Below are 26,335 nucleotides of genomic sequence, written 5' to 3' on the forward strand. Positions count from 1 at the left end.
TGGACCATAAACTAACATATAAAAGGTGAATATTCACTTCAAAAGGAAAACAGTAAGCTTAGAACAAGTTTACTATTATTGAGCAGAAAGTGGTAGACTACTCCACAATGAAACTCTTTATCCAACACGACTGACTAATTATTCAAAACGAAACCAATGGATTTTTTTCACCTGTAAAAATATTCCCAAGACAGCTAGTCCATCTGGCTCATGAGCTGCCTCAACAAAGCTGGGGTATTTGTCTGAATTCCAGTGAACAAAGTGGAGCTGAAAGGGAGGAACAAGACATAATTCAAACATTATTTTTTAAACACCTTTAAAAACATAAATGCAAATAAAACATTTATATATATCTTCCTGTCCTATGCATGAGAACCTTGGACAGAATCCTCCTATTTACTTTGGTCTGAAAACTACACAAGGGAAGGATCCTGTCACTTAGCTGGTCTGTGGTGTCCTGTGCTGAGGTCTACATCATAGAAGTTTCTAGAGCATCCTGCCAAGCCTCTCTAACCCCAAAAATCTCCAACCATTGCTCCCAAGAGACTTGGGGCTCCCCCATGTCCACAGTTCAGTTCAGGCACTCAGTCATGTCTGACTCTTTGTGACCCCATGAACCACAGCACGCCAAGCCTCCCTGTCCATCACCAACTCCTGGAGTTCACCCAAACTCATGTCCATTGAGTCGATGAGGCCATCCAGCCATCTCATCCTCTGTCGTCCCCTTCTCCTCCTGCCCTCAATCTTTCCCAGCATCAGGATCTTTTCCAGCAAGTCAGTTCTTCACATCAGGAGGCCAAAGTATTGGAGTTTCAGCTTCAGCATCAGTCCCTCCAAAGAACACACAGGACGGATCTCCTTTAGGATGGACTGGTTGGATCTCCTTGTGGTCCAAGGGACTCTCAAGAGTCTTCTCCAGCACCACAGTTCAAAACACCCACGTCCACAGATGGAACTGCAATTGTGCAGCCTTCGGCCAGACCCTCGCTGATGGCTGAGTCCAGCACACAAGCTCACGCTCACGGATGGGTGGGGAAGTCAACCCCCCAACAGAAGGTAATTGGGCACATCCTGCTCCTAAGGGCAGTGCTCAGTTGTCCTTGAAAAGTTTTAAGTCTTAAAAGTTTAAGACTATTTACGCCTTGAAAACGCAAATTCACCTTAAGAATAATTGTTTTTAGCAATAGTTACATATACTCTACTTCTATGAATGCTCAAATTCTTTGCTGAGAGGAAGTTTTAACAGGAAAAAGAGGCCTCAGGGTATGCCAAACAGAGGCATCTCAGGAAGAAAATGAGAGGCAGCTGCTGCCACTGACGAGGGGAAAAGGAAAATCAGGGAGACAAGCAGGTGGAGGGCCTGGCACTCTAGAAGACAGGCTTCACCCACTTCCAGCTCTGCCGCAGTAGCGGCTGACTGCAAACTCCAGAGGTGTGCTCCGTGTCCCACCGTGGGACGCAATGCAGAATCCCCAACTCACAAGCAAGTGTGAAGGGTTGTAGAGTGACAGCAAGGCGGAAAACCCTTCCTGGAGGATCTTCATTCCTGGCTAAGGGAAGTGTGGGGCCCTAAATGGGAAACCTTAAAAAGAAGGGCTAGCTTTACGGTTTAGAGCTAAGATGGCGCCTGGTGGAAGAGATGAAGGCGCGGCCTAAGTTGTCTGTCAAAACTTTTGATTGGCTCTCTTGATTTCCGTGCACGTGGACAGTGCGTGATCACCATAGACTCCTGTTATAATGATGGCACATGACGATTTGACCGTTAATGTGATTGGTGCAACTATGGAAAATCCCTCGCAAACCCCTCTCTGCTTGCCTTTATAAACCAAGAGCTTGCGGCAATAAAGTGGAACTGCTCAGACGGAACCCCTGTCGCGTCTGATTGTCTCTCGCTCACCTGGGGCTGGGTTGGCGGACAGCAGGCTCACCTCTCCTCGGGACCCCTCGGCTTTGCTGAGGGAAGTTCCACTGCCTCTCTCTTCCTGCAGAGCGTCCCCCGCAGGAAGGACAAACTGAGGCAGAAGCCAGAGGGCCGCGAGGCACCCACCTGACTCGGCCTAGGTCACAGCTCGGCCCTGCTCAGCAAGGACCCTCCCTGAAGGATGGGCTTCAGGTAAGACCTTCGTCAAAGGAGCCCTTCTGGCACTCAGGGAGGAAACGCCTGTGAAGGGTTTCTTGCCCAGATCACCCTTCTAGCTGTTACAGAGAGGATTTAGTACCATCACTGGAATGGTTTCAGCCGTTCCTTTAAACATAACTTTCCATCTTATAGGCAAATAATCTGGGAGGATTGTAAGAAAAATAAGAATTCTCCTCAACTGTGAACTATAAAAACTTTAAAATAGTGCACCATCCAGAAACAATCAAGGAAGACTGGAACACCCAGACAGATAACACAGGGCGGATTCTTGCAGTGCTATGTTTCGTGCTGATTTGAGGTAGCTGGGGGAGGCACAAAGCACCTGAAAGCATTGGATGATGAAACAAAATGCATCTGGCTCACAGGAGAGCAACGCTGTTCCCCGGGGAGGGAGGGGCAGGCAGGTACGCTGAAGCTGTTTGAAACGGCTCCAAGGCAACACAGCAGTTCACTTGGTAAGAGATGAGAGCAAAGAGACAGACAGATGTGAAATGCCCTCTTGAGGTTCACAACCCCAAAGGACTAGAAAAGGAATGTGCCACTAAGGAGATATAAATCCATCTATCATCTTCCCACTGGTTAAAAAGCAACAAGTATTTGAAATACTATGGGAAACTAAAGCAAGAAAAATCTTTTGTTCTTTTAAACGAGTCCTTCTCGCTCCCACACACCTTGCTTAACTGGAAGTGTCACCTAAGGGGAACCGACACAACGTTTATTAGCATTCATATATGAACTAAACCTCAATCAAGTAACAAACGCACATTTCCGAACAGCGACAGCCACAGTGATTTGAACTGAATGACAAAAAGTCATCGCAGCCGATGTATAAATGGAAATGAGACTCTCCTCTGTTGAAAAGCAGTTTCTAAATGACAGCATTATTCAACTTTAGTGTTTTTAAATTGCATACTACTGATACATAAAATGAGCTCATTATGCTGAAAGTCCCCATTAATGTTGAAATCATAATTTTACTATCAACTACATAGTTAATCTGCTTATCATATATCTGGTATAAATTATAATCAGATAAAGTTCTAAATATGCAATGGACTATTAGCCTACTTTTTTTTACTAATAGATATGCAACTCGAGATAAAGTCTTCCATGATTTAGATTATTTTAATCTCTGTAATGTCACAAATCATTAGATTAGGCTCCAAATTAAACTTTTTATATAGGTTACAGCCTTAAAGGGCTTCTCTTGTGACTCAGCTGGCAAAGAATCCGCCTGGGTTCGATCCCTGGGTTGGGAAGATCCCCTGGAGAAGTTTCCTTACTCTGGCCTGGAGAATTCCAAGGACTGTATAGTGCACGGAGTCACAAAGAGTCAGACCTGACTGAGTGGTTTTCACTCACAGCTTTAAATGGTTTTCCCTTTCATTTTTTTCTTCATATTTTTACTTTTTAACAGGATACAACTTGATGATAATTCTGAAGTTAGGTACAAAAGTAGCTGGAAAAACTAAGGAAACTCTTTGGAATCACTTCTATAGCCAAGCACAAAGGGATACTTTTGAACTGAAACCAAATGCAAATGACTCCCAAATGCCTCCGTCGGCAGCTCTGACCTCTTTAGACTCAGGTCTGTATCCAGTACCCAACTTGAACGCGAGCCTGGAATATCTATGTTGTCGCTGTTTAGCTGCTAAATCGCGTCTGACTCTTTGTGACCCCATGAACTGTAGCCTGCCAGTCTCCTCTATCCCTGGGATTCTCCAGGCAAAAATACTGGAGGGGCTTGCTATTTCCTTCTCCAAGGGAACTTCCCCACCCAGGGATCAAACCTGTCTCTTAAGTTTCCTGTACTGGCAGGTGGATTCTTTACCACTGAGCCATCTGGGAAGGTAAGCCTGAGGCATCTCCAAATTAACACATCCCAGCAGTTAATTCCTGTCTCAGCCTGCTCCTCCCTGAACTTTCCCATCTCAGCAAAAGCAGAACCATCCTCACAGCTGCTCAAGACAAAAGACTGTGGCTTGAGTCTTCTGGCTTGAGGTCTCTTTTTCTTTCCTTCAGTCTTGACGCCCTTCTCCTGGACAGGTCGCAGGGATTTTATCTCCCAAACATATCCTGCACCTGTTTAACTCTCTTCACCTCCACTACCTCATAACACAAGTCACCATCATTGCGAATGTGAACACGTTCACAGCCTTCTAGTCTGTCTCCCTGCTTCCTCCACGTTTGCCCAACCTCTTTGCCACAGAACAGCTAGCTATATTTTATAAAATATAAACCAGAATATGCCATTGCCCTACTCGAAACCCTCCACGGATTGGTCCTCTACACAGAGATAAGCTGCAAACTGTCTGCCAAGCCCCCAAAGCCCTATGCGGCGTGGTCCCTGTGGCTGCTCCAGGACACGACTTAAAACTTCTCTCATTCACTCCAATCCTGGAAGCCAAGGTCTCTCTTCTTGAACATGCCAACCTCATCGTTTGCCTGAGAGCCTTTGTACCGGCTGTTCCCAGTCACTAGAAAGATCTCCCTGGATCTCCTCCAGGTGGCTTCTTCCGGCCATTCAGTCTCAAAGATGATCACATGTCATCCCAAAGAGGCCCTCCTAAGCACCCAGTCACTCCACCAGATTGTATGGTGTTCCTGTTACAGACCTTACCGCATACAATTTGTCTACTTGTTTACTGTCGACGCCGAACACCCCCGACCCCGAGGTCTGACCCAGACCGCCCCTCCCTCCAGTAGCCTTCCAGTCTCTCGCCAGAAACACTGAGTCCTCCTCGCCCCGCCCCGCCTCCCCTTGCCTCCGATCCATCACCAAAACCCAAGGAAGCAGCACTTCCGCCGGCCGACGCTCCAAGGGCACCCTCTTCTATTCCCTGGAACTGCCCCCAAAGCCTCTCCACTGACTCCCTTGACCTACCCCTGCTTCAACCCAATCCGTTTGCAAACTGTAGCTTAAATTGATATTTTTAAAGCACAAAGATGATCACTTCTTGATTCAAAGACAGCCAGCGGCTTCCCGCTGCACTGAAAGTGTTTGTGATACGTACACGATTCACCTGCGAAGGATCAGGCCCCTCTGGCCTCCCCGACTTCACTCCTGACAACCCCCGCTTTGTTCCTCATGCTCCATCCACACCGGCCATTCTGCTCCTCTAATGTGTGACAATAGGCGATACTGTTCCCCGCCCCGAGTGCTCACGCACGATTCTCTGCAGCTCCCTCTCCGCCTTGCCTGGCTCACTCCTGCTCCTCCCTCAGGCCTGCGGTTAGAATCCTCTCCCAGGAGGAAGTGCTCCCTGACCACCCCTCCTCATTCCTAGTACTCCCTTCGTGATGAGCACGGATAAGTGGGCCCCGACTGGGGACACGCGAGGATCTCAAAAGAATGAATGAATGAGCGCATGCGTGAGCAGATGAACCAAACAGCCTGAAATACACACTAAGAACAGCATCAAATTCCAGTCAAAGCTTCAGCCTCGTCAAGAAGGAAAACCTAAGAAGATGGCCGTTGCTCTGCAAGTCAGGACTCTGAGCTGCTGGCGGCCTGCAGGATCTGAGGGCCCTTTGCAAGAGGCCACTTGCCAGCTCACAGTCGGCCTCTCTCAGAGTGTGCTTTCAAGTGTAGGAGGCTAGAAGGCGTAACCATAAAGCAACGCGACTGGCTTGCCTAAGTGACTTAGGAAAGTTACAAGACAGTGACCCAAAGCCAGCTCTCAATCCCCACAAAGCTCCTGAGATTTAGAACAAGATGTCAAATTTAGAACACAAAACTCTAGGAAGCAAACACGAAAACTATTCAGTAGGTGATATAAACTGAGATGCCATACAGATTTAGGAGTCCCACTTTCCACATTCCTGGCATTTTTTGGGGTCCATTTTAGACGTAGATCTTATTCCTCCAGCCCAGGGACAGGGCAGGTCACATACCCTAAGCACGCGGCCTCAAACAAAAGTGCTTTAGTAGGTAAAAAGGACGCTTTGATTGATGGCTTCAGAGAGCAGCTGTACACGCCAATGGAAAAAGAAAACTGGAAAGAAATCTGAATCTGAATCTCTCATCAGCAGGGCTATGAAAGCATATCTCAACTCCACAACTCAGTAATTAAGAGAACAATGAAGAAAAATGGAACCTGCCTGGTCACATTGCTCTGTCTTGCTGAGACGACTCACAGGACACATTGTATATTTTCACTTAAGTAGCTTTGGTTGAATCCTACAATGATTCACTTGCATCTCATGGTAAAACTAGGTGTTAGCAATATTTAACCACATTAAAACTTGAAGAATATTATGCTTTATCCTTTAACCAGAGGATTAGAAAAAGCAGAATATAATTAATGAATATCAGGTATAAGGAAAAGAAGTAACTCCCCAATGGGAAAAAACAAGTCAATGAACACTTCATCCTGTTCTACTTTACCAAGGACTTGAAGAATTAACAGAGACTACATTTTAATACTTGAGATTGTAGAGGTAAGGTAGAGTTCAGGAGAGTCTGTGACTTTACTTTTTGTCCCTAGAGGAATTTTGCCATTTACAATTAACTCTATAATATGGACTTTACATGTGTGTACACAGTTGGGCCTGAAACAAATGTTTCTTTCCCTTCCTTCCACTTAATCTGTCTTCAATTTATTCATTTCCAAAACAGGCATGATAACCCTAAGCTTTAAGGCTCAGAAGGGGTGAATTTGTGGCTCTCGTGTTGATAAACTCTCATACTGACACAATAAAGCAATTTCAGACACTGAGATAAACGAATCTGGTGTAAAGAGAGTTGTCTCATGCGTCCCTTAAATCCCATCACAAAGACAAGCTCCGTGAATATGTATAACTGAACCACCTGAAACTAACAGCATCCTAAAACAACTGTACTCCCATAAAATTTTTTGAAAATGATAAGGACCTGATGTATAGCCCAAGGAACTCTACTCAATGCTGTGCAATAACCTACATGAAAAAGAATCTAGAAAAGAACAGATATGTGCACATACGTATCTGAATCACTTTGCTGTATGCCTGAAAGTAACATGACTTTGTAAATTAACTATATTCCAATAGGAAATAAAAATCAAATTAAAACAGAAGGGAAAAACTCTGAGCCACGAATACATGGCTGCTGACTCACCTCTGCAGCGTATCTCACGCCGTCCACCACGTGTTCAGAGCCATGATCATCAGCGGACCCCCAGTGAAGGTGAAACTGCCGTAACCTGTAGCTTCCAGTGAGGGGGCCCCCACGCAGAACTACATATTAATACAGTTTAAATTGTTAGCAAGAAAAAAAAACAAACAAACATGTAAATATCCTGTCCACAAGCCACAGCATCGCCCTGGATCATTCAACATCTCCATGTCCTCCAAGGGATTTTTTTATAATTGTGTCATTCAGTTTGCTGACAAGAATACAACTTTTAGGTATGCAAGGAGTAAAACCAAGTGTTTTAAAAGGTTAGAGAATCCACAATAGATTTTTAAAGAATATCTGGGAAATCGGATGTCTGGGAAACAGACAGGCTGGTTAGAAAGTAGAAGAACTGGGAGTTCATAGAGGTAAAGAATTGCTCTGTGAAATGGAGGTGGTCAGCCTCTCTAAATAAAAATGTGAACTGCAAAGAGGCCCACCTTGAACTTGGGAGACCAGCCCAGCACTCCAGTCTGAGAACAGGCCTCAGTGTTAGAAGACCTGGGCTCACACTCTATTTACTGGGTCGTCTTGCACACACCCTCTAGTTTTGCAACCTCAGCTTTTATGTCGATAACTTCAAGAAGAGTATATCTCCTCCTAACGTTGCTGTGAAAACAGAACAAAAACTGGAGGCAAAGCACTTATCACTGCCTGGCAGAGAGGCAGCAAGCCGGACACGTTAGCTGTGACTGCTTTTTCACTGTGGTTACGACCACTACAGAAACTGGCAAAGTAAGCACATCTTCTATACTTGAATCCCATCCTCTCGGAGAAACATGAAATACAAAACAAAATTAACTCTTTAAATTAATCCATCACATCTTTGTCACTTTGGCAGAGTATATTTTAGTCCTTTGCCTCAACACATATGATCTCTAAAACCATGCCAACAGAATCTATCTTAAGTATAAGCTTCTTAGTAGAAAACAGTCCTAAACTGTCTCCTCCCAATTAATCTTTATTGGGAAAATCTTCAAAGGATATGTGAGGATAAGAAAGCAGGGTAGGCTGATTACATCAAAAGCATGACTAATTTCTCATCAACACCAATAGGCTTGACTGGATCGGTGAGGTGCAGCCTTAAACAGCAGTTTAATTTAAATGACCCTCCTCTTCAGAAGAAACATATATACATATATATCTCAAAACTCATCAAGAATGAGCCACCTCATATAAGCAGCAAAAGATGTTAAGCAACATCATAAAGTTTTCTACAAACAACAAGAAATAAAAGACAAAACAATTATACAGAGTGAAGTAAGTCAGAAAGAGAAAGACAAATACTGTATATTAACACATATATTGGAGAAGGCAACGGCACCCCACTCCAGTACTCTTGCCTGGAAAATCCCATGGACGGAGGAGCCTGGTGGGCTGCAGTCCATGGGGTTGCTAAGAGTCAGACATGACTGAATGACTTCACTTTCACTTTTCACTTTCATGCACTGGAGAAGGAAATGGCAACCCACTCCAGTGTTCTTGCCTGGAGAATCCCAGGGACGGGGGAGCCCAGTGGGCTGCCATCTATGGGATTGCACAGAATTGGACACGACTGAAGTGACTTAGCAGCAGCAGCAGCAACACATATATATGGAATCTAGAAAGATGGTATCGATGATCCTACATGCAGGGCAGCAAAAAAAAAAAGACACAGAGGTAAAGAACAGACTTTTGGACTCAGTGGGAGGAGAGGGTGGGATGATTTGAGAGTAGAGCATTGAAACATTACCATATGTAAAACAGATAACCAGCGTGAGTTCAGTGCATGAAGCAGGGCACCCAAAGCTGGTGCTCTGGCACAACCAGGAGGGAAGGGACACGTGTATACTCATTCTGATGTATGGCAAAAAACCATCATAATATTGTGATCATCCTCCAGTTAGAACAAATAAATATCAACATTAAAAAAAGAAAGACAAGGTAATACATTTGCCTAAGGCACACTCCTCTCCCAGCTATTCTGTAGGAGAATGATCCAGACTCCATCCGTATTGACCAGTATAAGTGAATTCATTTCTCCTTTGCTTGGTTTGACTCAGCTGAAGTTGAACACCAGTGATTAAGAGTTGGTGATTAAGATCAAGGAATAGTCTCAGCTCAGCAACTAAACTGTGCCATCTTTCAAAACTCACTTAAGTGTCTATGGGCTTCAGCTCTTGTCTATGTCTGTAATTGTTTGACTATTTTTAATTAGGAGATTGGACTGGATGTTCTTTAACTTCTAAAATCCCCAAAACTGCCTAAGGAAAAACAAATTGGGGGCATATGTAATAAAATCTTTTGTGAGACTGAATAGTTGGGACTTCCTTCAGATTCATTTATGTCCAGATTTCTTTAAGACAGATAAAGAGCGTTGTGTTTCAGAAAAAACAGAAGGGAAGAGAGAACCACTTATACCAAACTCTAGAGCTCACTCTTCTGTTACTCTGACACAAAGAGAAAATTGTAGTTTCTCCTCTCACTGGACAGAAAGACAGACTGTCTGCTGGGGTCCCTGCCGCATCCCTACCTAGTGGGGTAACCATCACAGAGGAGTAAATATTTGATGAAGGAATGAATAAAATATTTTATTTGTATGTAGACAAACAGTTTCAAGGATGATTCACAGATAAATTAATCTAAAAGGCACGTTTCCCTAAGTGACTCCATATAGCATGGATGTAGCGGCATTTCAAACAGAAAGAAATCAACACTCCTATTGTCTCTTTTTCCCTTGCTGTTGCATAAGAAGATCTGGGCTGAATCATGAAGTCATTCCTTCACATATAAAAACCAGATTAGAGAGCCTGAGGGATCAACGCAGAATTAACTTTGGAAGAAGATGCAAGCAAGCTGGCTCAAGAAAAGACAGTGATATAAAAATCACACACACGTTATTAGGGGGATGTCCAAGAACACTGAGTGATCTCTTGAAAGCTTGCTCTGAATCCAGGGTTTAAAAGCCAGATTAGCACAACTCTGCTTAGTTAAGCAATGGAGACTGCCTTACTCTTTACATATCTGGACTTTGTTTCGATTAAAAGGTCCACCCTGGGACTATGATCAGCAAATGTCTAATCACGAAGACCATTCTCGAGGAGCAGTGCTCTACCGAAGAAACCAGAGTGGGAAAAAATGAGTCCAAATACCAAGGCTCATCGCAAGTGTTGAGATGGTCTATAAGAAAACAGCCAAACAATGCTATAAAATGAATAATGGTGACAAAAATTGTTTTTCATGAAGATGATTTAGTGTTTGCAAATGTCAAACTATTCATCTTACTTTTCAACCTAGATTAATAAATATATATTGTTGCCATCTTAAATTTGAAAATTAGCAATTATTTCACCCAAATCATATATATATGATCTCCAGGGGATCTTCCAGACCCAGGGATCAAACTCAGGTCTCCCACATTACAGATTCTTTACCATCTGAGCTACCAGGGAAGCCTCATATATGTATATATGCCTCCAATAAGATTTTAAAAAACTATTTCAAGTAAAACTCAATAAGAGGTCTACACCAATTAAGAAAGCAGGGTTAATTTTAAAGTTTGGGAAATTGTAATAACTTAGTACATAGATATCAGTCATTTGCTCTATGCTGCAAAGACCAACCAGAAACGTACGCGTTATTCAGTTGAACTTAACTTTTTAAAATTGTTAGCACACGGTAGTCAGTTGCCCAAAATGATAAGCAAGGCTAGCAAAACAAAATTTTTTAAAAAATTAATTTTAAAATCAAAACACTTGTCTGTTCACGCATTTACCGTCTATCTCACTAGGATACAAAACCCCTGAGAGCAGCACTGGCCTCATTCTCCTGGATAACCAGTGTGGATGACAGTGCCCGGGTCAGTGAGCGTCATAAAGTAAGCAAGAGAAGCACTCCTTCACAACCTTCAGTTCGTACGGATGCTACTGAAGCAGCCTGGGCACCGCTAAAGAGCACAGTCTTAGGGCTCGGTGAATCTAATGAGCGCCGTGGCCTGATCATGGTGGGGCGAACAGCTCTCTAAAGTAAAAGTAAGTGAACAGCATGCCTATGTTTTGGTTGGAATCTAGGAAAAGAGGAAACAGAGAGCACAAATCCGCTGGGATTATAGCAAGAGAGAGAGAGAGGAGACAGGAACGGTCCCAGCTGCTGGGGCTTGAATTCTCTGATCCGGGAAGTCTTCACTAGTTTGGCTTCCTCTCCTCTGAGCACACGCACGTCAACTTACTCTCCGCTCACTCATGTGTACAGCAACCCTTAAGAGCTTACAGTGGGCCAGCAACTGTGCTCGGGGTAAGGACGCGTGAGTAGCACCATCTCTGTATCTTTGCTGGGAAGGGGGTGGGGAGCATGACTAAGGCGTGCTCACACGCCCCATAACCGCTCCTACTTCTTTTTTAATGTGTGATTTGAGATCCTGCACACTTGGTCAACTTCGGGCAGTTACCTAGAACTAGTTAACAGGATTATAACTGAGAAACTGACAATTTTTAGAGCTAAAAAATTAAACTACAACCACTGAATCCATCAAGTGACTGGTATTCCTTTGTTGTTCAGTCGCTCAGTCGTGTCTGATTCTTTGCAACCCCATGAATTGCAGCACGCCAGGCCTCCCTGTCCATCACCAACTCCCGGAGTTCACCCAAACTCATGTCCATCGAGTCGGTGATGCCATCCAGCCATCTCATCCTCTGTCGTCCCCTTCTCCTCCTGCCCCCAATCCCTCCCAGCATCAGAGTCTTTTCCAATGGGTCAACTCTTCTCATGAGGTGGCTAAAGTACTGGAGCTTCAACTTCAGCGTCAGTCCCTCCAATGAACACCCAGGACTGATCTCCTTCAGAATGGACTGGTTGGATCTCCTTGCAGTCCAAGAGCCTCTCAAGAGTCTTCTCCAGCACCACAGTTCAAAAGCATCAATTCTTCAAGGCCCTGCTCTCTTCGTGGTACAACTCTCACATCCATACATGATCACTGGAAAAACCATAGCCTTGACTAGACAGACTTTTGTCAGCAAAGTGATGTCTCTGCTTTTTAATACACTGTCTATGCTGGTCATAGCTTTCCTTCCAGGGAACAAAGTGAAAGTGAAGAGAAGTCGCTCAGTCGTGTCCAACTCTTTGCGACCCCATGGACTGTAGCCCACCAGGCTCCTCCATCCATGGGATTTTCCAGGCAATAGTACTGGAGTGGATTGCCATTTCCTTCTCCAGTGGATCTTCCTGACCCAGGGATCGAACCCAGGTCTCCCACATTGTAGACAGACGCTTTACCGTCTGAGGCACCAGGAAACAGCTGTCTCTTAATTTCATGGTTGCAGTTACCGACTGCAGTGATTTTGGAGCCCAAGAAAACAAAATCTGTCACCGCTTTTTCCGCTTCTATTTTCCACGAGCTGAAGGGACTGGATGCCATGATCTTAGTTTTCTTTTGAGTTTCAAGCCTCCTTTTTCACTCTCCTCCTTCACCCTCATCAAGAGGCTCTTTAGTTCCTCTTCCCTTTCTGCTAATAGAGTGGTGTCATCTACATATCTGAGGTTGTTGATATTTCTCCCATCAATCGTCAATCATAATACCAGCTTGTGATTCATCCAGCCTGGCATTTTGCATGATGTACTTTACAAATAGAGCTTCCCAGGTGGTGCTAGTGATAAAGAACCCACCTGCCAACACAGGAGATGTGGGTTCGATCCCTGTTTCAGGAAGATCCCCAGGAGGAGGGCATGGCAACCCACTCCAGTATTCTTGCCTGGAGAATCCCACAGACAGAGGAGCTTCCCAGGCTACAGTCCACAGCAAAGAGCTGGACACGACTGAAGCAACTTAGCACAGCACTGCAGCACTTTGCATATAAGTTAAATAAGCAGAGCAACAATATACAGCCTTGATGCACTCCTTTCCCAACTTGGAACCAGCCCGTTGTTCCATGTCTGGTTCTAATAGCTGCTTCTTGATCTGCACACAGGGATCTTAGGAGGTAAGTAAGATGGTCTGGTGTTCCCATCTCTTTAAGAATTTTCCACAGTTTGTTGTGATCCACATAGTCAAAGTCTTTAGCATAGTTAATGAGGCAAAAGTAGCTGTTTTTCTGGAACTCCCTTGCTTTCTCGATGGTCCAATGAATGCTGACAATTTGATCTCTGGTTCCTCTGCCTTTTCTAAATCTAGCTTGTACACCTGGAATTTCACAGTTCATGTACTGCTGAAGCCTAACTTGAAAGATTTTGAGCATAACTTTGCTAATATGTGAACTGAGTGCAACTTTACGGTAGTTTGAACATTCTTTGGCATTGCTATTCTTGGGGATTGGAATGAAAACTGACCTTTTCCAGTCCTGTGGCCACTGCTGAGTTTTCCAAATTTGCTGACATATTGAGTGCAACACTCTAACAGCATCATCTTTAGGATTTGAAATAGCTCAGTTGGAATTCCATCACCTCCACCAGCTTTGTTCATAGTGATGCTTCCTAAGACCCACTTGACTTCACACTTCAGGATGTCCTGCTCTAGGTGAGTGAGCACACCATCGTGGTTGTCTGGGTCATTAAGATCTTTTTTGTACAGTTCTTCTGTTTATTCTTGCCACCTCTTTTTAACCTCCTCTGTTTCTGTTAGGTTCTTACCATTTCTATTCTTTATTGTGCCCATCTTTGCATAAAATGTTCTCTTGATAGTTCCAACTTTTTAAAGAGATTGCTAATCTTTCCCATTCTGTTGTTTTCCCCTATTTCTTTGCATTGTTCATTTAAGAAGGCCTTCTTATTTCTCTTTCCTGTTCTCTGGAACTCTGCCTTCAGTTGGCAGAGTTTCTCCCTTGCTTTTTGATTCTCTTATTTTCTCAGCTATTTGTAAAGCCTTCTCAGACAACCTCTTTGCCTTCTTGTATTTCTCTTCCTTGGGGATGGTTTTGGTCACTGCTTCCTGTCAATGTCACAAACCTCTGTCCAGAGTTCTTCAGGCAGTCTGTCTGCCAGATCTAATCCCTTGAATCGATCCATCACCTCCATTGTACAATCATAAGAGATTTGATTTAGGTCATACCTGAATGACCTAGTCATTTTCCCTAGGTCTTCCTTCAACTTAAGTCTCTATTTGGCAATAAGCTCATGACCTGACCCATGGTCAGCTCAAAGTCTCTCTCCCTTTTTTTTAACTGACTACATAGAGCTTCTCCATCTTCAGCTGCAAAGAACATAATCAATCTGATTTCAGTATTGACCATCTGGTGATGTGTAGAGTCATCTCTTGTGTTGTTGGAAAAGGGCATTTGCTATGACCAGCATGTTCTCTTGACAAAACTCTTAGTCTTTGCCCTGCTTCAAGGCCAAACTTGCCTGTTATGGTGGGTATCTCTTGACTTCCTACTTTTGCATTCCAATCCCCTATGATGAAAAGGACATCTTTTTGGGTGTTAGATCTAGAAGGTCTTGTAAGTCTTCATAAAACTGGTCAACTTCAGTTTCTTCAGCATCAATGGCTGGGGCATAGACTTGGGTACTGTGATTCTGAATGGTTTGCCTTAGAAGTTAACCAAGATCATTCTGTTGTTTTTGAGACTTCACCCAAGTACTGCTTCTCAGATTCATCTGTTGACTATGATGGCTACTCCATTTCTTCTAAGGGATTCTTGTCCACAGTGGTAGATATAATGGTCATCTGAATTAAAATTTCCATTTCCCATTCAGTTTAGTTCACTGATTCCTAACATATCAATGTTCACTCTTGCCATCTCCTACCTGACCACTTCCAGTTTACCTTGATTCATGGATCTAACATTCCAGATTCCAATGTAGTACTGTTCTTTACAGCATCAGACTTTACTTTTACCCCCAGACACATCCATCAGTGAGCATCATTTCCCCTTGGCCCAGCTGCCTCATTCTTTCTGGAGCTGTTAGTAGTAATTGCCCTCCTCTTTTCCCAGTAGCATACTGAACACTTTCCAACCTGGGCAGCTCATCTCCGGTGTCCTATCTTTTTGCCTTTTCATACTGTCCATGAGGTCCTCGTGGCAAGAATACTAGAACGAGTTGCCCTTCCCTCCTCCAGTGGACCACATTTTGTCAGAACTCTTAACTACAAACCATCTCTCTTGGGTGGCCCTGCACAGCATGGCTCATAGCTTCATTGAGTTATGTGAGCCCCTTTGCCAAGACAGGGCTGTTATTTACTATATTCCAAGAGCTATTTCACTTTTTACAATTTCAAAATTAGTACCACAGTCTATAAAAAATTCAATGTTTGAACAATGAATAATCCACCAATGTTTAAGCTATTTACATATCAAATGGTAAATATTAATTGATTGTTGGTGGTTTATAGTTTTATTGAGATTTTGCCTACATAGGGCTTCTCTGGCGGCTCAGACAGTAAAGAATCCGCCTGCAATGAGGAAGACCTGGGTTCAATCCCTAGTTTGGGAAGTTCCCCTAGAGAAGAAAAAGGCAACCCACTCCAGTTTTCTTGCCTGGAGAATCCCATGGACAGGAGAGTTGGCAGGCCACAGTCCACGGGTCACAAAGAGTCAGACAAAATTGAGCAACTAAGCATAGCACTTTGCCTACATATGCCATAATGCCATACCATGGTATTTTCCATATCCTCCAAAAAAACTCATCCCCCCAAAATATGCTTTTAACTGAAACATACCTTTATTGATTACTTTCTGTGTGCTAGGCGCCATGCTAGGTAGAAGAATAAGATACAACTGTTGTTCATTTTAGCTGAGTGGAAAGAAACAGCTGGCAGTCACAGTGCAGTGTGGGAAGTTCTGTAGGAAGGAGTCTGGGATGCTACAGACCACGTGGAGGAGCCAGTCAGGTGAGATTCCCAGAGAGACGGGATCCTGTCCGGTTTCAGAAAAACCAGAAGCTCGGGTGAGAGCACTCTTGTCTTTCCTCATCAGATTACTATTTCCCTCACTATGGCCAACAGAAGTTCTTCCTAAGAAATTTCTTCCTGGGTGAATTTCATATCCACCTGCCCCCCTTTTACAGGACCATTAAAATCCCGAAAGGCAGCTCCCCCAGATTAACCACTGGTTGTGCAGCAGCCCAGCCAAAGAAGCCCCGCCAGGACCGTGCTGAAAGCTTCCTGCCTGTGATTCTGTGACTGGTGGGATTCAGAGTTAGCTTGGGGAAGCACTGCTTCTTTACAAAATGGAAACCGCTTTATTCCAATTAAAGTGACCTGCTACAGAAGTATCTGTGTTTTTTATCACTTGTATTAGCTATGGTGGTCTGCACCTTTTAAATAATTTAACCCCTCAAATCACCATGAAACATCCCCTTCATTTATCGTGAGAAAAAAAGAATGAGGATCATGACCTCTTGTTTATGCAACTTCTGGATCAGAGGAATACAAGGGCCCTTATGGTGATTGACAATTAACCCTGGTAATTTCATTGTGATCTAGATAGGAATGAGACCCTCGCTTATGGGTGAAGGCACACACTACCCATCACAGACCCAGGGTCAAAGGTGGAGACAGAAAAACTGATTCCACTGATTAACATGAGAGAGAGAGAGAGGGAAAAAAAAGGGAGTGAGAAGACCTAGGTCATCACTGGGCAAATTCGAGGAAGAATTTTTCATAACTAAGGTTTTTTGTGATGAAGGACAAGCTAATCAGTTCTTACTCTAAAAGTCGGAATGGATAGCCTCCGTTTTTTGCTTGAGATATCATAAACAGTATCAAACTACTGTAGGGGGTATAAACTTTGTACTTAGAAACCTTGGACTACTATAGTGTACCTACCACATCAATCATGTCTATTAATACAGGTTCATAAAGTTGAGGTCTTGAAATACAATTTAATACATGTAAAAAGTGAGGTTGCTTCTCCCCTCCCTTATGCATTTACTAAAATGTTCTGATGAAAATGAATCACTTTTATGAAGTTAAGAAAGATGAGGAAGAAATGGAATGGGCAAATCATTTTTGCTAACAACATAACATTATATAAACACAAGACATTATTACTTATCTAAATCTAAGCTTAATGAATAAATGGGGGATTCCCTGGTAGTCCAGTGGTTAGGACTCCATGCTTCCACTGCAGAGGGCCTGAGTATGATCCCTGGTTGGGGAACTAAGATTCCTCAAGTCAAGTGGCAAGGCCAAAGTAACGAATGCATGAAGACTTCTAAATAAGGATTTTTATAATCTAACTATTTTTCATTAATAAATACAGCATCATCCTAATGTTAGACTAAAAATTAAAAAAAAAATTGTCAGGTACCTTTAAGGTATTCCAAAATATGATTCTCTCTAATTTTCTCTTTCATCTACTTTTAAACTTGGTACCATCTATTCTTTGGGCAAGAAGTATACTTCAAGGAGGATTAAATGTTCATTTTCAGGAAACGCTCTTTTCTACTTCATTCAGTTAACAAATATACTAGTTTGTTTGTTTTTTTCCTGTTGGCCCATTATTTATTCGCAGTGTGAAAGACCTTATCCTGTGAACTAATCAAACGCAACTTTATTACAAGTTCTAGCAGAGTACTAACAAGGAACACACAAGTGTCTCAAATGTGGAAGATAAGCATGAACCATCCATTGATTCATGCTGATGTTTGGCAAAAACCAACACAATCCTGTAAAGCAATTATCCTTCAATTAAAAATAAAGAGATTTTTTAAAAGAGAGGAAGAATGCGCCATCCAATCTTTCAAGCTCCTCACCCCCAACCAAAAAAAAAAAAAGGTAGAGCCAACCTGATTTGTCGTCCGTGTCATCAAAGTCAACGTTGAAGGAGTGGCCACTGTTACTGATGATTTTAGCTGAGCTGGCGTCGTACTTGATACCAAGAGGTCGGAGGGAAGAATCATATCTCACTTCTTTGGTTTTAATCTCAATTGGAGATTGTTGATCCCCATCAGCAATAGGGAAAAATTCATTCCAATGAACAGGACCTTCAATACACAGGACCAAGCACAAAAGAAACAGGAAGTTATTTCGTTCAACCAAAGGCTTGTTGAGTACCATGTGCTGTACTTGACTTTGACGAAAACACACAGATGAGTAAAAAACGACCTTTACTTTCAGGAGTTTAACATCTAACTGTTTTGCTTCGTTTTACAAGACCAAGTGATATTATTATAAGTATGCAAACCTCTTGGTTTGACTGAATTCATCTTCAGAGTTAAACTCACCCTTGTTGACAAAGGAATATGTAAGTTTCATAAAGTACTTTGCAAATGCTTTCTACCAAACTAAAAACAACAGCACAGTTCATCACTGAAAACAACGAGACTCAGTCTCAGCTCTAAGAACGAACTGTGGCCGTGGCACAGGTCAGGTCATGAGCCAAAGGAGCTAACGTCGCGGAGAAAGCGGTCTAGTGAAGAAAGGGTGTCGTTCTTTCAAATGCTCTTCCCACTTTTCTCCATTCACTGTATCCCTGGGTATCACCCAGGCCTCAATTTAATTTCCTGTAAATAATGTGCAACAGACAAACTGAAGAAATATATAAATTTTTCACATAGCATAATCCATAAAAAATGACTCCACCGTATCTGGAAATGTAATATGGTTGGTTTTCTGCAATAGAGTCAAGTAACAATTTATTTCTCTTTCTATATTCCAGAAGGTCCTTCCACGGTTGTTTTGCCAACACTACATTTGAGTTCCCACCCAAGGAACAACTGTCATCCCAGTCTTGCATTTATAGTAAAAATTGCATTAAATTCCCAAATTAAGCGTGTTTGGTAAATTGAGGTGAACCAATAAACTGGCAATTCCCTTGTCCAGCCTCATCATGTCTCTGGGAGATTCATTCAAGCTCTGCCTCTTAAAATCAACAGCAAGACACAGTTTCAAATAAGCTCCAAGCTAGCCTCCAGACTTTACAGGTTAGAGGTCCTTCTCACCTTCTCTTCTCTGCCTGCAATTCACACAACTTCTACCAGGCCAGAAGAGAAGGTTGCTGACTAAGCTTTTCCCTGCTCACTAAGCAACTTACTTGATTTTTCTAAAACTCAAGTACTTACTAAAATGACACAGCATGACAATGAATTAAGCATTTGCTACTGACAACAAGAAATATTTTTTTAAAGATAAGATTTAGAATGAAATTTCAAGAAGTACAAATATATCAGAGTTATCAATAGCTTCAGTCTCTAAATCAATGTTCCTTCTTATTCATCTTCTTTGCAAAGGAGACAGTATAAATTCTTTACTTCATACATGCATCAGGTACAAAAAGTCAGAACATGAATACAAACCACACATGTAACTTAGACATTGTTCTCTTATGAATCATACACTTTGGACTTGGAAGCAACTTGAAAACCAAAATTCTTTGGTTACATCTTATTATAGGAACTTACTGCCACTGCTGCTGCTGCTGCTGCTGCTAAGTCGCTTCAGTCGTGTCCAACTCTTAGTGACCCCATGGACTACAGCCCACCAGGCTTCTCCGCCCATGGGATTTTCCAGGCAAGAGTACTGGAGTGGGGTGCCATCACCTTCTCCGAGGAAAGGTACTACATTTCCTTATTTACTAAGTACTGTCATTCACCTTTCCAGCACTCTTTTTGTATACAAGCCAATCCTTTTCCAATGTGAAAAAAAATTTTTCTATTTCACTGCCCACAGGTATGCCTTAACCTATTGAAAATCCGACTTCAAATATACATGTGTGTCATTGTATGTTGTTAACTATTTTTCTAATTAGGAAAGAGTTTCTTTATACTCTTAATCCCTTTATGCTTCTATTTCCAGTTCTTTATAGCCAGAACTACTTTTTAAAACAGAGGCAAACCAAAATAAAATAAAAATAATATCACTTTGCATCAGTCAATATTATCTATTAAACACGATGGTATGTTCATTTCCCTGCCTCTTAACAACGCCCCTTCCTCTTTTATAAATTCTCTATAACATGCAACTTTAAAACTCATCTAAACACAGGTGTAGAGATACATGGCAGTTCTTTCATTGATTCCGGAACTTTTGAAAACCTGTGGAGATACGTAGTTTTCAATGACTGTCACATTTCCTAAACCAAACTAGTAAACTTGTTAAAGGTTCATGGGAGAAGTTGTAAGTTGTCTGTGAAGGCGGTGGCATCTTCCAATGCCTCCCCTTTTGATGTTCTATTTTATCATTGCTACTATTCGCAGTTTGTTTCCTTTAATCTCCTCATTCAATGCTCTTGCCAGTCTAAACTGAAAACAAGCAACAGAACTTGCCCAGTCAGGAAACAACACATTAATAGGATTTTGCCAAAGTTGATCTACTTAAAGGCGTGGTCCTCAGAAAGCTATTGAATCTAAAATCAGGGAGTGTTAGTCAGTAGTATCCAACTCTGTGCCAATCCATGGACTGTGGCCCGACAGGCATCTTTGTCCGTGGGATCTCCCAGGAAAGAAACCTGGAGTTTCACTTCCTTCTCCAGAGGATCTTCCTGACCCAGGGATCGAATCTGGGTCTCCTACCTTGCGGGTGGATTCTCTACTGTCTGAGCCACTGGGAAGTCAAAAGCAGGGAACAGCCCTACAATCCTTAGCAGAAATATAAAATAATTCCTTGTTAATGGCTTTTCTAAGAAGGATCTTTCTTTGATGCTTTCAATTTTTAATTTTTTCCTCCAGTTTTATTGAGATGTAATTGACATGCAGCACTATGTAAGTTTAAGGTGTACAGCGTAACAGTTTGACTTACAATACATAATCCATGATATGATTACCACGAGTTTAGTGAACATCAACCACCTCATATCCATACAGAATTAAAGAACAGACAAAATATTTCTTCATTGTGATGAGAACTAAGACTCTCTTAACTTCTCTACATAACATACAGCAATGTTACCTCTAGGCATCATGTTGTGCGTTAAATCCTCAGCACTCAGTTATTGTATAACTGGAGTGACCACCTTCATCCCGTTCCCACCCCCTACTCACTCTGGTAACAACCGTAAATCTGGTCTCTTTCTCTATATGCTTGTTTGTTTCTGAAGCATAATTTATCTACAACACGATGTTAGTACCTAGTGCACAACACAGTGATTTGACGTTTTTATACACTTCAAAAGGACCGCCGTAAGTCTAGTTACCATCTCTCAGCACACAGAAGTATGACATAATGTTCTACCACATTCCTCACTCTGTACCTTTCATCCTCATGAGTCATTTATTTTGTAACTGGAAGTTTGTACCTCTTAATCTCCCTCACATATTTCTAAGATGGATTTTTAAAACTTCAGATATACTTCGCTGGAATGAATATTTTCTAATCTAAATTAATAAAGAGTAATCAATATTCACTGACTGAAAATACCCTTTTCCTTCCTAATCATAGTCAGGGCACTGTTGGTACCTAGAAACTATTAAATAGGGAAGATCCCCTGAAGCAGGAAATGGCACCCCACTCCAGTATTGTTGCCTGGAAAATCCCATGGACAGAGGGGCCTGGGGGGCCACAGTCCCTGGAGTTGCAAAGAGTTGACAGGACCGAGCATGCAGTCACATAAGTATTAAATAACAACAACAAAAATTATTCCAGCAGAGGGAAATTAAAAGAAATTTCAATTTTCCCAAACATAAATTGAAGATTAGCAAAATGTAAGATTATAACTGTAGTTTCAGTCAAAGAGAAATCCACCTAAATAATACTTTTCACTATTAAAACTCTTTCACTTGCTGCCATTTTTCAACTGGCAAGTTTATCATAGTCTCAAAAATGCTACAATTAGAAATGAAACTCTTCTGTTTCTTTGTGAAATTAAGCTTTCTATAAAACTAAGTGTACAATACTGCTCAATAATATGCATGTTGATCCAAGGAAAGTATTGTTACTATTATTATTCACAGATCTAATATTGAGAGTAAGACTTTCTTGGTGTCACTTTGCACATAATGGCTATTTGAAATAATCAGTTTAATGTAAAAATAAGAAAAAATAGTTTACTTTTGATAACTTAGACTATACAAGAAGAAAAGTATACATATTATTACTGTTGCTCCCATCAATAAACATGTTTTGACCAACGCCTTAAAATATCAATGATCCGTTGCTAACCGCCAGTCTCTGCAAGAATGAGTGTGGAAGGAGAACGAAAAAGCGTGGAGAAGTAGTTTAAAATATAACTTCACTTCTCAAAAAGAACCTAAAATCTTGCTAAAATCAGCAGTTCCAGGCAACCACCTGCAGGTTGCTGGGGGAACGTTTAATAGTAACAGCTATTAAGAAACTTGCGGGGCATCGGTGGCCAGGAAGACAAATCTCAGTGTTGCGATTCAAGTCATTAAAATTTCTTAAGTATATTGTCACATATTGTCCACGATTTGCCTCCCCTAAATGAATAACGAGCTTAAGGGACTAAAAAAGCAAGCTTGCCCTCAGCTCATAGAAGTCTGCCATCAGATCTGTGAACTGATCTGCGAGCCTTTGACGGGTCGCTGGTTACTGCTGGGGGCAGGTCTCGGCTGGTCGAACGCCAGGGCGCAGACGCGTCTGAAGGTGGGGGGCCGGGGTGTATGGACCGGGGTCACCCCCGGCGCTGTCTGCGTCTACACGGCGCTCAGACCCCCGCGGTCCCCGGCGCTGTCCGCGTCTACACGGCGCTCAGACCCCCGCGCGCTGTCCGCGTCTGCACGGCGCTCAGCCCCCCGCAGCCCCCCGGCGCTGTCCGCGTCTGCACCGCGCTCAGCCCCCCGGCGGCCCCGCGCTCGGCTCCGCGGAGGGCCGCTGTCTCCAAGGAGGACCCCAGAAGCCCCCCGGCGCGCGGACCCCCGCCCGCCCCCCGGCCCGCGCGGCGCTCACCGTCGCGCTCGCCGTAGCCCCAGCTGAACCCCGACATGGCCCCTCGTGGCGGAGCCAGCGGCGGGCGGCCAGGCTCCAGGCCCCGCGGCCCCGCCCGCCCTCCTCTGCCCGGCCCTGCTCCGCCCGCCCCGGGGCGGTGTCGGGGTGCAGCTGGGGGCGCCCTGGGGCCGCGGCCGGGCGCGGGGCGCGGGGCCGTCCGGTCGGTTTGATCCAGGGGGAGAGACTGGTCTCGGCGGGGAGGCGGGGGCTGCAGACGGAGAGATCGAGCGGGAGGAGGGGAAGGCGGCCCTGGGGGCTGCTTCTGAGCAGGGGTCCTGCTGGAAGGGAAGGGCTGCTCCAGGGCCGTCGGGGACCCGGGAACCCCCCGGGCTGTTTAATAAAGTTTCATTTAATGTTTAAGTGCAGTGTAGTTTATGAACAGATTTGTGCAAAGAGCTTCTTAATTGGCATGAACCAGTGAAGTTTCTCAGTCGTGTCCGACTCTTTGCGAGCCCATGGACTGTAGTCCGCCAGGCTCCTCCGTCCATGGAATTCTCCAGGCCAGAATACTGGAGTGGGTAGCCTTCCCTTCTCCAGTGGATTTTCCCGAACCAGGGATCGAACCCAAGTGTCCCGCACTGCAAGCTGACGCTTTACCATCTGAGACACCAGGGAAGCCCCTAATTGGCATGACCCTTGCATAGACCCTGGTGGCTCAGTTGGTAAAGAATCCGCCTGCAATGCAGGAAACACTGGTTTGATCCTGGGTCGGGAAGATCCCCTGGAGCAGGGACAGGCCACTCACTCCAGTATTCTTGGAATTTCCTTGTGGCTCAGCGGGTAAAGGAGATCTGGGTTCCATCCCTGAGTTGGGAAGATCCCCTGGAGCAGGGATAGGCTACCCACTCCAGTATTCTGGCCTGGAGAATTCCATGGACTGTGTAGTCCATGGGGTCACAAAGAGTGGGACACTACTGAGCGACTGTCACTCACTCACTTGCATAAAAGACTAAAAGAATGACTGTTTGAAAATCTTTCATTTTCTCTTGCCGCCCACGTGGCTGCTGCATAATGTGGTGATTGCAAGTCCCGGAGGTCCGGCTTTAGGCAACCACTCATTGTTCAGGGACCACTAACTAAGGATGGATTTGAACTGTTCTCTGGACTTGATGTAAATGCTCTATAGTCAGCCAGTAGCTCCTTCTGCTTGTATAGATCTTAATGATGTTAGAATGCAACAGAATAGAAGAGAATGCAATTAAATACAATAAACAATGCTTCTTTTGCACCTAGGAGAAGGCCAAGGCTTTCATATTCCATATTCTATGGCATAACTGGATTCATTTATGCCAATAATATAATAGGAACCAAACTTTTAAGAATAAGGTCTAATCGAAATTCATTTTTCACCACAGAAGACAATATTCACATATATATTTTTTTACACATATATGGGTACATATAGGGACTTCCCTGGTGGTTCAGACGGTAAAGCATCTGCTTACAATGCAGAAGACCCAGGTTTAATCCCTGGGTCAGGAAGATCTGGAGAAGGAAATGGCAACCCACTCCAGTGTTCTTGCCTGGAGAATCCCATGGACGGAGGAGCCTGGTAGGTTACAGTCCATGGGGTCACAAGAAGTGGGACATGACTGAGCGACTTCACTTCTACTTTTCACTTTCATGGGGCTTCCCAGCTGGTGCTTGTGGTAAAGAACCCGCCTGCCAGTGCAGGAGAGGTAAGAGATGTGGATTCAGTCCCCGGGTCGGGAAGATCCCCTGGAGGAGGGGCTGACAACCTACTCCAGTCTTCTTGCCTGGACAGTCCCGTGAACAGAGGAGCCTGGTGGGCTACAGGGACCATAGCCTGCGAGCCCACAGAGTCGCACAGAGCCAGACCCAACTGAAGTGACTTAGCACACATACACGGCGTATATAAGATACAAAAGTACTGATAACATATACATGTGTAAGCTACATATAAGTATCTTAAACTTATTTAAGAATGTGGTCTTGCCAAGTTAAGTCTGGGTCACTTAGCCAAGTGCCCTAAGTCTGCACTAAGTCTATAGGTGTGGTTGGGGGTATATTACAAATGCTGTGAAGGAGACCGTGAAAGCTCAAAACTCCATAAGCCACCTTCTCATGGCGTCCTTGTCTCAGATCAACTGTCTCATATTTTAGAAACTCAAGGAGCCTCTCTGTAAGGAACTTGGTGTCCCCATTTCCAGCAACTCAGATGACTTAGCACTTCAAGGTTAATGATGGTCTGGTCAGTTCCTAGTGCTCAAGGATAATCCTTGGGCAAATGAATAAATGAATGAATGGACCAAAATTGTGAAAGAAGTTCCAGTTAGTGGGCTTTGAATCCTTCCCAAATTGTTCATTTCACTGCTTAGGTTCACAGTGTCCTCTGGCTTGAATTTATCGTGTACTCTATCCACTTTTCCAAAACAGCAAGCTAACTATTACAAGCAGACTACCGTTTACAGAAACTGGTTAGATAATCCATAGAGCATCCGTACAATCAGCTACTGCCAATAGTTGAAAAGAATGAAGAAGCTCCGTGAACAGAGACAGGATGAGTCTTGGGACAGATCCAGTGGTTGGCGGGGGGGGGGGGGGGCGGAGGGGGGTGGGGAGAAGAGGAAAAGAAAAGCAAAGGTGCAAAAGACTGTATGTAGTAATGTACATTTTCTTATTTTTTAAAAAAAGAAAAGTAAGAATTTCAGACTATCTGGTTTAGGTTGGGAGTCATACTAAAAGGAAGTGATGGGAAAGAGTACGTCCCGGACCACATTGATCTTTCTGTCGACCATTCGTAGGTCGTGGTCTTGCGTGGGACTGGCCGTGTCTTGCATGCTGCCAACCTTAGATTTGTATGGGTTACACCACTGTTTATGGACCGGTCTAAAAGCCCTGTCAAGAGTAGGAGCGTACTATCAGCAGAACTTCTGGGTGAGGACAGGTTACGTGGAAATGACAGCTGGCCTGCCTTTTGTCATTAAAAAAATATCAGTGGTTAATGCATCTTCAAGCCTTCCCTTTCATTCTGGATCACTATCAAGTGGGAAAATAAGGGGCTTATCACAGTCATAAACTCATACCTTGGTTATCTGTAGCTTCGTTCAGTTCAGGTCAGTTCAGTCACTCAGTCGTGTCTGACTCTTTGCGACCCCATGAATTGCAGCACACCAGGCCTCCCTGTCCATCACCAGCTCCCGGAGTTCACTCAGACTCATGTCCACCGAGTTGGTGATATTATCCAACCATTTCATCTGTAGCTAGGGAATAGTATTCTCACAACCATCTCCTG

At 43.6% G+C, this 26,335-nt stretch overlaps 1 protein-coding gene across 1 annotated transcript in view; it reads right to left on the minus strand.

Annotated features, from left to right (window-relative positions):
- CA13 (carbonic anhydrase 13) overlaps positions 1 to 23,108 on the minus strand; it is a 39,155-nt gene extending 16,047 nt beyond the window's left edge. The window contains exons 1-4 of the mRNA XM_040261138.1: positions 23,041 to 23,108; positions 17,988 to 18,185; positions 7,236 to 7,354; positions 172 to 267 (exon numbers count right to left, since the gene is read on the minus strand). Coding sequence (XP_040117072.1) covers positions 172 to 267; positions 7,236 to 7,354; positions 17,988 to 18,185; positions 23,041 to 23,077 — 450 coding nt within the window. The 5' untranslated portion in view covers positions 23,078 to 23,108. The remainder of the gene's footprint in view (positions 1 to 171; positions 268 to 7,235; positions 7,355 to 17,987; positions 18,186 to 23,040) is intronic.
- Between the last annotated feature and the right edge of the window lie 3,227 nt (positions 23,109 to 26,335).

This window comes from Oryx dammah, unplaced genomic scaffold (assembly GCF_014754425.2).
Source record: "Oryx dammah isolate SB20612 unplaced genomic scaffold, SCBI_Odam_1.1 HiC_scaffold_19, whole genome shotgun sequence".
In the NCBI taxonomy this organism is placed as follows: Eukaryota; Metazoa; Chordata; class Mammalia; order Artiodactyla; family Bovidae; genus Oryx; species Oryx dammah.